General features: G+C 35.3%; 1 protein-coding gene and 1 pseudogene across 2 annotated transcripts; one reads left to right on the top strand and one right to left on the bottom strand.

Moving 5' to 3' along the window:
- Positions 1-2,529: 2,529 nt before the first annotated feature.
- On the top strand, positions 2,530-9,922 carry LOC110637295 (ARF guanine-nucleotide exchange factor GNL2-like; annotated as a pseudogene).
- Positions 9,923-10,881: 959 nt separating this feature from the next.
- On the bottom strand, positions 10,882-15,635 carry LOC110637321 (trihelix transcription factor ENAP1). Of its 2 annotated transcripts, none has more exons than XM_021787368.2 (2): positions 14,378-15,635; positions 10,882-11,271 (listed from the first exon to the last, which is right to left on the bottom strand). In XM_021787368.2, exon 1 carries the CDS (start codon positions 15,414-15,416, stop codon positions 14,391-14,393), a length of 1,026 nt encoding a protein of 341 aa, XP_021643060.1. In that variant the 5' UTR covers positions 15,417-15,635; the 3' UTR covers positions 10,882-11,271; positions 14,378-14,390. The 2 variants fall into 2 exon arrangements, with proteins under 2 accessions (XP_021643060.1, XP_021643059.1); XM_021787367.2 differs by having other exon boundaries at positions 14,390-15,602.
- Between the last annotated feature and the right edge of the window lie 75 nt (positions 15,636-15,710).

The following is a 15,710-nucleotide window of genomic DNA, read 5'->3' as shown; positions in this document are numbered from 1 at the left end:
GTTCAAAAGAGTAAAGCAAGTAAAGTTCAAAAATGAACTTCTCGAGTCTGAAGCATGGAAGCTGGATGTAGAAGCCAATGATATGTGGATATAGATTGCATCAAAGATTAGAGAAGTAGCTAGAAAAGTACTTGGAGAGTCTAGAGAACATGGACCACCCTCAAAAGAGAGATGGTAGTGAAATGAGGAAGTACAAAAAGCAGTGAAGAGAAAGAGGGAATGTTATAAGAAATTACCTAAGTGTGATAATAATGAGACATATGAACAGTACAAAATAGCAAAGAAAGAGGTAAAAAAAGGCAGTTAGTCAAGCAAGAGAATAGACCTTTGAAAAGTTATATGAGAAACTTGGAATAAAAGAAGGAGAAAAAGATATTTATAGATTAGTACGGAAGAGAGAAAAGAAATGTCAAGATCTCAATCAAGTTAGATGCATTAAGAATAAAGAAGGAAAAGTATTTGTGAAAGATGAAGACATTAAAAAAATATGGAGAAATTATTTTGATGATCTCTTTAACAATAGTCAAAGTGGTAATAGCGTGAATATAGACTATAGAGCAATAGAAAAGAATACTAATTATACTAGAAGGATTAGATCTTTAGAAGTAAAGGAAGCACTTAAGAGAATGAAAGTGGGTAAAGCCTGTGGATCTGATAGAATACCAATTGAAGTGTAGAAGTATTTGGGAGATATGGGAGTAGCATGGTTAACTAAATTATTTAATAAGATTCTAAACTTAAAGAAAATGCCTGATGAATGGGGGAGGAGTATTTTAGTATATATTTTTTAAAATAAGGGAGACATACAGAGTTGCTTAAACTATAGGAGAATTAAACTCATGAGCCATATTATGAAGTTGTGGGAGAGAGTTGTAGAACATCGACTACGTCATGACACTTCTATCTCTCCCAATCAATTTGGTTTCATGCCCGATTGTTCAACTATGGAAGCGATCTTTCTCATTAGAAGCTTGATGGAGAAATATAGAGATGTGAAGAGAGATCTACACATGGTTTTTATCGATTTGGAGAAGGCTTATGATAGTATTCCAAGAGATGTCTTATGGAGAGTGTTAGAACAAAAGAGGGTATCTATTAGGAACATACAAGTGTTAAAAGATATGTATGAAGGAGCAACGACTATTGTGTGCATAGTGAGAGGGGACACAAGAGATTTTCCTATCTCAATTGGATTATACTAAGGTTCAGCTATAAGCCCTTACCATTTTACATTAGTTTTAGATGAATTAATGAAACATATATAAAAAAGTATCCCTTGGTGCATGATGTTTGCAGATGATATAGTTATAATAGATGAGATGCGAGAAGGAGTCAATGGAAAGTTAGAGCTTTGGAGAAGTACTCTAGAGTTAAAGGGTTTTAAGTTAAGTAGAATGAAGATAGAATACATGCATTGCAAGTTTAGTGAAGGCCCAACTGGTGATAGGGAAGGAGTTAGTTTGGATGGAGTGGTACTGCCTCAAAGTAATTACTTTAAATATCTCAGCTCAATCCTTCAAGTAGATGGGGGATGTGAGGAGGATGTTAGTCATAGGATTAAAACCGAATGATTGAGGTGGAAAAGTGCCATGGGAGTTTTATGTGATCGCAAGATTCCCAATAATTTGAAAGGAAAATTTTATCGTACAGCCATACGACCGGCCATGTTATATAGTAGTGAGTGTTGGGCACTGAAGGAGTCGTATGTGTCTAAGATAAGAGTTGCGAAGATGAAAATATTAAGGTAGATGAGTGGTCATACTAGACTAAATAAAATCCATAATGAGAGTATTAGAGAAAAGGTAGGAGTGGTGCCAATTGAGGATAAGTTGAGAGAATGGAGATTGAGGTGGTTTGGTCATGTGAAACGTAGACATACAGAGGCTCTAGTTAGAAAAATAGATCACATTAGGTTAGAGGATAGAAAGAAAAGAAAGGGCAGATATAAACTGACTTGGAGGAGAGTAATACAACATGACTTAGAAGCATTACACATTTCTGAAGATTTAACCCAAAATCGTTTAGAATGGAAAAAGAAAATCCATATAGCAGACCTCAAATTCTTAGGACAAAGGCTTAATTGAGTTGAGTTGAGTTGAGAACTAAGTTGAAGTGCTAGGCTTGACAAATTCCTTACCCAATTTGAAGCAGCTGTAGATGGTGAGTTCCCTAACTACCGGATCTGGGTCTTTCTGCTCTAACCACCCGCACCGCCCCAACCCCAGTGGATGTTTGGATGCTTATTTTGTAGATTTTTTCTTTCTTTTTTTTCCCCCTTATGCTGAAATAAATGCATATTTCTGTACTAGTAACAGTCCATTTTTAGCGTTAGGTCCTTTGGTCATTTGGATCTAACAGGTGGTGTTTGGTGTCTGGGAACCAGTTTAAGTTCACTAGGGTGTTACTCAAATTTGTTATATTTCCCTTAATTCACTATTGTAAGTTCTTTGATTATTCCTTCAATAATAATAATAAAAAAAAAGTTGTTTGATTGTTGATGTATTAAGATCCTTTGCAATCACAACAAGCATGTCATCTGGATATATGTCTAGGCCAATTATCTTGCCAGGCTCAAAAACTGCTGCCTTCAACCAAGAGACCAAAGGACCTGTTCTTAAAATTAAAAGTCTATGGCATCCATATGCTCTTGGAGAGAATGGAGGATTTTCTGACTCGTTATTTTGCTTATGGCATAAACTAAGGAGCGCACCAATAGGGTAACTGAGAGGATTTTATATGCTTACTTAAAAGTTATTGATTTGCGAAAAGAAAGGTCGGTTTGCTCTGAAATCTGAATTTATTAGTGATTATAAATATGAAAAAATGAAAATTGATTCAGTAATTTGGTTCATTTGATTATATTAGTTATTTAAATTATTAAGTGCTTATATATATGTGTGTGTGCACGTGTGATTTGGATTAAAAAAAATACATCTTATATGCACATAAAATAAAACTACAAAGTAAATTTTTATATTTATTTTAGTGTTCCTTAAGATTTCTCAATTGAAATCAGTGAAATTAGGAGACATTGTGGAAATTTTCAAGTACTTATCCTCAACCACAAAAATTTATTAAAATAAATTACAGAATAATTAAATTAACCTCTTGTTTAGCACATGGTAGGGCATCTTTTTCTTGATCCTGCTCACTCTCTCTCACAAGTTTCTTACCAACTTTTCCTTTTATAGACATTCCATGGGTTAAATTTTTTGCTAGGAAAAAAATCATTTTTAACACATACATGAAACCTGACTGCCAAAAACTGCAGGAAGCTCTTGCTCAACTTCCATTCTTTACCCTATGTGAAGAAAAAATAATAATAAAATAAAAGAAATGGGGAAAATAGCAGGCGAAGAGGAAGAAAGCGAGAAAGAGAAAAAGTGAAGAAAAGAGGTAAACCTCTCTTGCATGTTAAACACTGAACTCTACGCTGTTCTTGCCATGATTCGACGACCACAGGATTCTACAAGTTTCATGTTTCCTCAAGAATATGGCTTCGATATTAGCGTTCTCTAATCTTTGAAATCTTTACGACCTCTCATCTTCAATCCACAGTAAGAATGGTGGACAATGGATCCTTCCATTTATATCTCCCCATTTCTTGATGTGATACAAAGTGATAACATCCCTGCCATGGCTACAAACGTTGCTCTCTCAACCATTTCAAAGATTTTCGAGCTCTAAATCTTCGATTTAAATACCCCTGGTGCTAAAGATGCTATTAATTCCATTGTGACAAGGATTACAAGTTGTCGCCTGGAGAGAACAGACACTGTCACTGAAGATGCAATCATGATGAGAATTCTACAAGCTTTGACATCTATCATCAAACACAAGGCTTCAATTTTGCTCACGAATCATTCTATTTGCACCATTGTGAACATATGTTTTCAAGTTGTTCAACAATCAATGAATAGAGCTTATTTGCTTCAACGTGGTACGAGGTATGCAATGCGTGACATTATAGATGTAATCTTTATGAGGCTACAAGATGTAGAGCTAAAACTTGGGGAGGAATCTGAATCTGATATTGAGGATGCTGACATTGATAGCAATATGGATTCGGGATACGGAGTTTCTCGTGTGGTTGATATTTTTTACTTCTTATGCTCTTTGCTTAATGTGGTGGAAGTTGTAGAGGTAGAAAGGGTCTCATCGCATGAGAATATTCAGATTTTTGGATTGGTTTTGATAAATTCTGCAATAGAGTTGAGTAGGGATGCCATTGGGAAGCACCCAAAGCTTTTAAGAATAATCCAAGATGACTTGTTTCATCATTTGATTCATTATGGAATGTCTTCTAGCCCACTTATGCTATCAATGATTTGTAGTACTGTTTTGAATATCTATCACTTTCTTCGCAGGTAAATCAAGATTGAAATTACTAATTCTTATGTTTCACTTTTTTAAAATATGCAAATTACATTTGTGTATACATGCTTGGGCAGGTTCATTCGTGTTCAATTAGAAGCATTTTTTGAATTTGTGTTATTGAAAGCTGCAACCGTGGGGAGTTCCAGTCAACTCCAAGAAGTTGCAGTTGAAGAAATTAAAAATTTTTGTAGACAACCAACTTTCAACTTTCATTGCTGAAATGTATGTGAACTACAACTGTGATCCCATTTGTCAAAATATATTTGAGGAAATTGGGAAATTGCTTTGCAAACTCTCCTTTCTAGGGTCCAGCCTTTTGAGTTTTGTGCAAATTCAAGCTTTTGAAGGATTGCAGATCATAATTCACAACATTGCAGATAATGTCGACAAAGAAGATTATTCATGCCCATCTGGACCATACCCTGTTCAAATTACCTAGTATAGACCATTCTAGGAAGAGAAGTCCTTCAAAGAATTAGATATTGGGTGGACTATTTAAGATTCAGGAAAGAACAAAAAAAGAAAATATTGATTGCAGGAGACCATTTTAATCGAGATGAAAAGAAAGGTTTGGATTATCTAAAACTTTGTCAATTGGTTTCTGATCCAGCAGATCCACAAGCCTTTGCTATCTTCTTTCGCTTTACACCTGGATTAGACAAAAGCATGATTGGTGATTATTTAGGCGACCCTGATGAGTTTAACATGCAGGTTCTTAAAGAATTCACTGAAACTTTCCAATTTTCTAGCACGATTCTTGATACTGCTCTTCGTACTTATCTTGCAACCTTCAGACTACATGGTGAGTCCCAAAAGATTCAGTAGATCCTTAAAGCTTTCTTTCAGAGTGTTGTGAAAAACCACACCCACACAGGGGGTGTAAGCCTACTCCACCAAACAAATTCACTATTAAGGAAAAATAATTACAGCTACTAATTATTTTTTTCACCATCAAAATCACTCAAACAAAACTCACGGAATTCAATACACATCTCTACTTTATGGGCTCTCTGCAATACTTTTCATATAATGGTCAACCAACTATTCATATCTATAGACTACTAAAATCTAGTCCTTTTAGGACTTTAATTAATAAACTTCATAATTTAAATTCTACTAAACTTGCTAAACTAAATATACTTCTTAAATTAATTATACTTCCTAATTCTAATTGGACTAATTTCTAAACAATCTCCACCTCCAAGTCAAATGGAATTAGTTTTCACAATTTCTGCGAGAGTCAATTTTCTCTTGGGTACTTCTTTGCATTCTTGATTGTTGATGTTGCCTCTTGCTTCCACTTGTATTCTTCCAATCAATATGCTTTCTTATAATTTGTAGAGATTCTTTGTACCAATCTTCTCACCCTTCATTATCACAAAAGCACCTCGGCTAACTCTCATGACTCCACTATGAATCGAACACCCATAACCCAAACTATACGTCCTAAACTAATTATACTTTCTAAATTAATTATACTTCATAATTCCAATTGGAGTTGGACTCTAACAATCTCTACCTCCAAGTCAAATGGAATTATTTTTTAGAATTTCTATAAAAGTCAATTTTCTCTTGGGTACTTCTTTGCATTCTTAATTGTTGATGTTGCCTCTTGCTTCCACTTGCATTCTTCCAATCAATGTGCTTCCTTCCAATTTGTAGAGATTCTTTGTACCAATATTCTCACCATTCATGATCAAAAGAGCACATCAGCTAACTCTCATGACTCCACCATGAATCGAACACACATAACCCAAAGAATCCAATTTACCCAAGGAAATTAAGTTCCTTTCAAATTTAGGAACATTTCTCACTTTATCGAACACTTTTACTGGATCACCATGCAACTTGATTTTTGCTCTTCCAATACCTTTAACTTTTATCTTGTTCCCATTGGCTAACTTCACTTTTTCTTCTTTTTTTTTCTTCAATCACATTAAACTACTTCTTCTTTGAGCAAATATGGAATGGGCAAGCAGAATCCATTAACCACTCATCTTGTAATGAATCTTTTGCTTTTTCCTTATCATCATCCACATTCAAACATTCCCTATCAATACCATCATCCATTGCAATTACAGCAGTTCCTTCTTTTTCTTTTTCGCGACTCCTTTTGAATTGTTTAAACTCTACAAGATCTTTCTTCATCTTCATAAAATGGTATTGAAGATGGCCCTTCTCAAGACAGTAGTAGCATTCTCTATCTTCATGGTCTACTCGTGATCTCGAACTCGATCTACTATTCCTTCTCCAATTATTTCCATGTGAAATGCTTCTATCATGATTAGAACCAGCAACAAAAGCTCCACATTCATTGTTATTACCTGTCTTCTTAAACTTCTCATCATCCAAGATAATTGCAGTAACCTCTTCCACCTTCAAAGTCTCCTTCCCAACTATTAGAGCTGTCACCAAGCTTTTATAAGAGTGTGGGAGAGAGGTTAAAGTAAGAGGATTTTATCTTATTCATCAACCTTCACACCAACACTAGCCAAAATATTAAGATGATTACTCACATTAGTACCTTCATCCATTTTGAGTTGGTATAACTCCTTCTTCAAGTACAAACGATTTGTGAGTGATTTTGACATGTACAGACTCTCCAATTTCTTCCACAAAACAACAAGCAAGGTCTCCTCCAAGACATTGTACTTCATATCTGCGGCTAACATCAATCTAATCGTACTCACAGCCCTTTGTTGAAGATCCTCCCAATCATCATCTTTAATGGTCGTTGGTTTCTTCTCGTTCAATGCTTTAATTAATCCTTGTTGTAAAAGGATATTTTTCAAGATGCTTTGCCATAAACTGAAATTATTTGTCCCTTCAAACGGCTCCACCTCAAATTTTGTGCTTGCTATCTTTGACATCTCGAACCAGGCTCTGATATCACTTGTTGTGAAAACCACACCCATACGAAATAAAGAACACAAAATTTAACGTGGTTCGGGGTAAGCCTACTCCACCAAACAAATTCACTATCAAGGAAAAATAATTACAACCACTAATTATTTTTCTCACCCTCAAAATCACTCAAATAAAACTCACAGAATTCAACACATCTCTCTACTTTATGGGCTCTCTGTAATACTTCTCATATAATGGCCAACTAACTATTCATTAATATATAGACCATTAAAACCTAGTCCTTTTAGGACTCTAATTATTAAACTTCATAATTTAAATTTTACTAAACTTTCTAAATAAATTATACTTCCTAATTCCAATTGTACTTGGACTCTAATAGAGAGGTTTCATGATCAACAATCCTCTGATACTTTTGCTAGTAAGGATGCAGTTTTCATTCTTTGTTACTCCCTTATTATGCTTAATGCCGATCAACACAATCCTCAAGTTAAGAAAAAAATGACAGTGGATGAGTTCATTAGGAACAATAGAGCAATTAATGGAGGGCAAGATCTTCCTAGAGAGTATCTCTCTGAGCTTCTTCAATCAATTGCAACCAATGTAATCACACTTTTTGGTCAGTCTGGTCTAGTGGAGATGAACCCAGGTACTTGGATTGAGCTAATGAATCGATCCAAACTTATCCATCCATTAATTCTGTGTGATTTTGAACATCGGCTGGGGAGAGATATGTTTGCTTGCATAGCTGGTCCATCAGTTGCAGCACTTTCTTCCTTCTTTGAGCATGCTGATGAAGATGAAATGTTGCATGAATGCATTGGATGTTTGATTTCAGTGGCTAGGATAACTCAGTATGATTTAGAAGATATCCTTGATGAGCTCGTTGCTTCTTTCTCTAAATTCACAACATTGTTAAATCCTTATGCCTCTGCAGAAGAAACATTATTTGCTTTTAGTAATGATTTAAAGCCAAGAATGGCTACTCTTGCAGTTTTCACCATCGCCAACAATTTTGGAGATTCAATTTGAGGGGGCTGGGGGAAGATTGTTGACTGCTTATTGAAACTCAAAAGGCCTAAGCTTCTCCCTCAAGCTGTGATTGAATTTGATGATACTTCTGCCTCATCATCTGATGGCCTAAGACACAAGAGAAATGAATCTGGTATATCACACTCTTATGATCCTAAATTTGGTACCCGTAGGAGTGCTGGCATGATTAGTCGTTTCTCACATTTCCTAACACTAGACAGCATGGAAGATTCAATATCTCTTGGAATGAGAAAATTTGAGCAGAATCTGAAGATTATTAAACAATGCCGAATTGGCAGCATCTTCAGCAATAGTTGTAATTTACCTGATGATGCGTTGGTGAATATTGGGCGTTCTCTAATATTTGCAGCTGGTGGAAAAGGCCAAAAATTCACCACTACAATAGAAGAGGAAGAAACAGTTGGGTTCTGCTGGGATTTGATAGTTGCCATTGCTTTGGTCTACATTAATAGATTCCATAATTTTTGGCCTTCTTTCCATGAGAATGTCGCTCAGTTTCCTCTATTTTCTTCTATCCCATTTGTTGAGGCCTTTTCAAGGTTTGTGTCAGACTTTTTTCTTCACCCAGAGATGAAAGATTCCCAGAGGAGTTCATTTTCAAATCCATAAATTTAATGTGGAAGCTTGATAAGGAAATTCTCGACACATGCTGCAGGTTCATCACAGAGTCTGTTAGCAAGATTCTCACTGAGTGTCCCGCAAATTTACAAACCTCTCTTGGTTGGAAATCATCCCTTCATCTGTTGTCTATCACTGGTCGACACCCAGAAACGTATGAACAAGGTGTTGACACTTTGATTACACTAATGTCAGATGCAAAATACGTTTGTCGGATAAATTATGCATATTGAATTGATTGTGCATTTGGTTTTGTTGCACTTAAGAACAGTCCATTAGAGAAGAATTTGAAGATCTTAGACCTTCTGTCAGATTCGGTGAATTTACTGACCCAATGGTGTAAAGATTACACAGATTCGGGGAGCAATTTTAGCGTTGCAAGCAGTACGAATAATTCCTCAATGGATGACAGCTCCAAGGTTTTGGTTCTCCCAACTTTGCTATGAATTTATTTATCAAAATAGGAGAAGCATTTAGAAAAACTAGCTTGGCACCACGAGAAGAGATCAGAAACCATACAATCATCTCTCTCCAAAAAAAGCTTTTCATTGGCTCAAGAACTTGATTTCTCACCTCTCAACTGTATCAATTGTTTTAACTTAGTGATATTTGCAATGGTTGATGACTTGCATGAAAATATGGTAGAATATTCAAGGCGTGACAATGCAGAAGAAGAGATGAGAAGTATGGAAGGGACTTTGAAGCTAGCAATGGAGCCCCTGGCAAATGTTTACTTGCAATTCCTGAAGCCAATAACATTGAGTCCTGGGTTCAGAACATTCTGTCTAGGAGTGTGAAGAAGAATGGATACGCGTATGAAAGCTGATTTGGGTGAATATGGGGAGACAAAATTGCTGGAAGTAATGCCTGACTTACTAAGATTATTACAAAAATGAAGGAAGAAGAGATTTTAGTACAGAAGGAAGAAGATGATTTATGGGATGTTACCTACATTCAAATACAGTGGATAGCGCCTTCTTTGAAAGAGGAATTGTTTCCTGATTTATAAATTCAGGACAAAAATAACATCAAACTGTAGTTGGATATGATTATATGATTTTTCTTATTTAAATTTGATTCGCCATGACCCGCCTTGCTTTAGTCTAGTGGTAAGGGCATAATGAACTTGGGGCCACGTCCCCAGTTCGATCCCCCCTCCTCCCAACAAAAAAAATTCGATTCACCGTGAATTAAGACACAAAATATATGATGAAATCTACTTATTAAATAAGGTTCTACATATTTATATTTTGAGATCATAATAAAAAAAATTTTCCTTGATTATATCGCATTAGTACTTATAGTAAAAGTATAGTTGAATATTTATTTCATGACCCTACTTAAAATACTGACTCGTCAGTTTTAAGGAAAATTATTTAGTCTTTTATTCTAATAATTTGCCATAAATTTGACCATGTAGTCTGATTATACCGATCATCAATAAAAAAAATAATGACAAAAAGCATTTTAAATTGAAAATTTTTCTATACTTCGATCATCTTAAACAACAAACTGAGAGTACTGAAGTAAGGCCCAAACATTATCCTTCGTGCAAGAAGTTCAAGATAATTCTCTTCGGTAAATCCCATTTTCAAAAGGGCTTTTGCAGGATAGAACCAGTTTTTAAAAGAGGCTGAAATTTGATATTCAGCTTTTGCGCACAGCCCATATGTGCGAAGAGTCGGTTAGAGCAATGCTTTTCATGCAAATCATATGTTGGTTAGAAGGGCAGATACCATCAACGAGGACTTGTTGTCGATACATAGCAGGGAAGTGGAACGACCAATTGACATCGAGACATTTTGATAGAGATAACCTTATATGCCAACAGTTTTTAGGTCAGAAAATTTCACAAAAGTAAGAAGCAGTTGGCTTGTATTAAGCTTTTCTCCACTTTGCAAGACACAAGCACTTTTATATATCACAGGGCTTGCATGAAGGGGTGGCCATTTTAGATCATAAATCAAGTGAGGAACAAAAGAAGGCAAATTTATTTCAATGATTCAGTGGAAACTACTTCAACTGTTGACAAGAGGATAAATGTACAAGCTATATAATCAGAACATCTTAATTCTTGGCGATATGAGAGCAAGACATACAATACAAAGGGTACATTTGGTCGAGGAAGACTATTATTTAAACTCCAATCAAAAGAAAATGTTGGTAACCAATAGAAAACCATTATGCCCAACAGATTAATAAAACCTTGGGCTTCCAAGGATGTAGGCACCTTTTGGCACTCTCCGAGTAGAAAACGGGCAGTAGAAATTCCTTTCTCCATATAACACTCCCATGATGCTAAGATTTTTCTACCAAGGTTCTAAACATTGGAATGCCAAGACTTCCCCTTCAAAAAACCTGTCACAATCAATTCCACCGGAATTAAAACACAATCAGTAAGATGTAGGGAAACAAAAATTAGAAAACACACGTCAACCTAACAGAGTATTACTATTGATCAATACAAAACATCAATATACAATGCATTATGCAGATCTGTCAAATGTCAAGAAGAAAGTATTGCATATACCTCAGTAGTTCAGAGACTGGGTAATCAAGTTTCCTGATCACCTCAATAAGTAAGCACAATGTATCAGAGTGTAGAACATAGGTAGCTCCTCAAACTGCCAGGTATAACCTGACAATTACTAATCCAAAGCACTAAGACCACTACACCATCGAAAACATATTCATAGGCCTTCTCAAAAAAGAAGATGAAAAACATATTCATAGATAGTTTGACACATCAAGACTTGACTTGATGCATTGTACATGCCACTAAGGACAAAAGTGGATTCACTAATTATCTGCCCCTTGCCAATGCAGAGTCAAGGGAAAATGATACATCAACCATGTTTCAAAAATACGTTTACATAGTCCAATTTTCAATTTCTCTCTCCAAAGGAACATGTGGAAAACATGTTTTACCTGCTGAAAAGAGATGAGTAGTTTTCAGAGTTGAGAAAAAGAAATTAACTCAACTAACAAACGTATTTTACAAACAGTCTTTTCTCGTTTATGCAAAAATTTCTGATTATATTTTATAAGTTTTAATGTTTTATTACCTTGTAAAATGACAAATTCAAGTGACAACAACAGAACTTGTGAAGAAGTTATTCAAATCAGAACATAATAATAATAATAATAATAATAATAATAATAATAATAATAATAATAATAAGATTTACGGATCTAGACTATGCATGTTGCCAATGTTGGTTTAAGTATAAAAGTAATACATAGAAATTAATCTTCTAGATTAACCATATCAAAAATAGGAAAATGATACAAAAAGTAAGACCTGTAATACAACATCTTTTTCTTCATGATAAATGAAAACAATCCTAGCTATAATAAAGAGATCAAAGTGTAACTCCTAAGAACAACTATGATATAATATGAAACCCAATTGTTAGCAACTATTTTGGTGCCTGTGACTCTTAATGAAATTACTTCATATTTACATAAAAATTATCTAACTTCATCCATTTGGTTTGATGTAACAATTCCACTTGAACAACATTTAGTTTGATGTAACATTTCCACTTGAACACCCTCTCGTTCAAAACAAATATTTAAAACAAGATTGACTTGTAATATTTTTAGTGAGTTTGACTTGTGATTGCTCTCAAGACCTGGGCCAATGTAATTATTTGGTGACATCTTAATCTCCATGATAAAAATAAATTAACATTAAACTAATATATGATTGTGAACCGAGACATTAGTCACAGACATGAGAAGGGAACAAGGTTTCACTCACATACATAAGCTTTTTTAAATGTTACCAATAGATAATTACAAGAGTATTTTAAATATAAGAACCATTCATGGAGAGGTGTAGTCCAAATTTTAGGAGTTGGTAGAGTTTTGACGACTTGCAATTACAATGAGTGAGTGCCTGAGTTAACTAACTACATAACATAGCTTACGCACTGTGATTTGCCTAGTCATATTCTCATCTTCCTATAGTCAAATCCACGTATCTTATCATTTAAGTAACCATTTCAATGGAATTGGAATATATAAGGGTGAGAATATGATCAGGTAAAACACAATGCATCAGTTAATTCAGTCACTCACTCATTGTAGTTTTAAATCTTCAAAACATCTACCAACTCCTAAATTTAGAACCTGAGTTACCATGTTTGATTCTCATGCCATAATGAACGGAGCCTAGATATCCACATCTACTGCTTGGCATGGCTTTTAGTAAATTCAACAGAAGGTCAGTCCAGAAACCACAAAACAGTAAGCTTGCATTCTATTTGTTAATAATCAAATGACAATTAGATTGACATATGGATCCCTATCGATCTTTGCTGATAATGTAAATTATCAAATCTCCCTTTATAACATAGCACTTGAAACAATTTATAAATGCGTTGTAGTCACAACAATGCTTCAATTAAACCCAGTAATTAAAAGCAAAAACTAAATAATAAAGCGAGATTAACCCCAAAAAAAATGAAGTTGAGATTTAATGCATACGTTCAACAACGAAGTCCTAGAGAAAGAAATGAAGCCTAGGGACGAAGAAAAAGGAATCATCAGGCAACAAGCTAAAAAATATGGCTTACTATTAAACACCAAATAAGTCATTTATCATCACATGTTTCTGAAAATATATTTAAGACTTCTTTGAACCTAAAATTTAAGTTTTTTTGGGAAAAAAAATCCAGACAAACAGATTACAGACTGAAAATCATTTACAGATTATATAAAAGGAAGAAAATATATATTCACATGAAAGTTTAATTAATTTTTATGGAAAAATCTGAAAAGCTATTACTGAAATGAATATTTCTGTGTTAATATACTAAGAATCATTGGAAATGCACAATAATAGCAACTGCATAGTAAGCATAAATTAGGAAATACAGCAGTAGAGATTTCTTGTCTATACTCAAAGGGTACTAGGACCATGGAGAGATGACAAGAGGGAATTATGATAATGAATATCACAGTCAAATTGATTGTTTTACTCGATGGTGAGCCATTGGAAGGCAAGCAACAACAGTATGTCTATATCACATAAGCAACGCTCGTGTGACAAAATTTTGACAAATTATTGAAGTTTGTCAAAGTAAACTTCCCAGCGGTGTCTTCTATGATTACTCTATTTCTAATTTATTTTGTCTCTACTTTGTTTATTTCACCATTTCGTTTGAATTCATTAATTCATTTAATGGTAGTTATTAACAAAGTAAGATTTACTTTGTAAAAAACAAAGTTACCATAGAAACAACCCTTATCAACCCATGTAAAAATACGAGGCACGGTTGTACTACTTTAAACAGGGAAAATCATGACCAAATAAGCTGACAATGATAACTAAATGCCAACCAACGAAAGAAAACAAGTAAAAAAGACCGTCCCGTTTAACCAATTTTCCAAGTAAGCAAAAATAAATAAATATAAAACCATAACACATAGGGATATTACATAGAAAGCATAGATGTACCTGGATACCTACATTATTCACTGACTTCTTCTCCAGAATCATCTTCATCATCAGTATCCTCTACATCCTCTTCATCATCATCTCCTTCCCTTATTTTGGCAATCTCTGCCTGCGCCCTCTCCAAAATTTGCTTCTTCTGCAACTCCAACTCTCTCTGAAATTCCACCCTCATCCTCTCCAATTCCATCATCTGTTCCCTCTTACTACTCTCTATCTTCTCATATATCTCCCCAAACTTCTGCACTGAATCTGCCAACACTTTCAACCCCTTCACCCCCTCATTTCCGCCACCCCTCTCCCCCTTCTCCTCTTCCTCTTCATCCTCTGATTCACATGGACTATCTCGCATCTCATCATTCCCATTTGCACGGTCCAAATACACATGCGTGTCCATGAATACAAATTCTCCTGAATCCACCCCACAAGCTAAACTAAACCCACTGCCACCTCCAAATTCTTGCTTCATTAACATATCCATTTTTCTAAAGTACGCCCATTTGCTATTATTAACACCTTTTGCCTTCTCTTTTTTATATTTTCTCTTCAAAACATCCATCATTAGTTTACACTGAGCTTCTGTTCTCTTGATTTTTGATGACTCCGACACTTTCTCTGCTACCTCGACCCAGTCATCGGATCTTAGGCTGTTCCTGCCCAATTGCAAGAACCTATCTCCCCAAACCTCCAAAAGCACGAATTTCTCGTGCTCACTCCAATCCGGGGAGAAATTACCGTCCTCATACGACAACAATCTCCCACTTCTCGGAACGAATTCATAATTGGAAACGGAGCTTTTCAGCTTTTGCCTCTTCGGGTATCTATCGAAATCATTGTTTTGTTGATCGAAATTGTGGGAATACCTTCTAGAGCTATAGTTGTCGTCGGAATCTCGATCGTTGTCTTCACCAAATTCGACATCGTCGTCATCATCGTCGACGACGTAATCATGATTGTAGTGAGAGTATACAGGACCTTTTCTCGAGCGATTGAAAGAAAGGGCTTTTGGTGGAAACCTAGCATCGTCTTCAATATCGTCCATTTTGTTCGTGAATTTGAGATTTTGAATCAAGGTTTGCGGGAAATTAAAGGGAAAGGAAGTGAATTTGTGGGTTGAAGAAACCCTGATTTCTAGGGTTTTTAGGACTGGTGCGAGAGTTTCAAGGGTCGATGGGGGAAGAGGCTACGCTGCGCCTGCGAGTGGGTGGGTGAGTGCGCGCTCACTCTAAGGCCACCTTCTAGTTCTACTATTGGATTTTTTTTTTTATTATATTTTTTGGCCCTTTTCCATCATTAATTATAATAAACTTTGTATCGATTCTATCACTAAAGTGAT

Source organism: Hevea brasiliensis, chromosome 11 (assembly GCF_030052815.1).
Source record: "Hevea brasiliensis isolate MT/VB/25A 57/8 chromosome 11, ASM3005281v1, whole genome shotgun sequence".
NCBI lineage: Eukaryota > Viridiplantae > Streptophyta > Magnoliopsida > Malpighiales > Euphorbiaceae > Hevea > Hevea brasiliensis.
The sequence above is the reverse complement of the archived record's forward strand: the minus strand, read 5'-3'. Positions and strand labels throughout refer to the sequence as shown.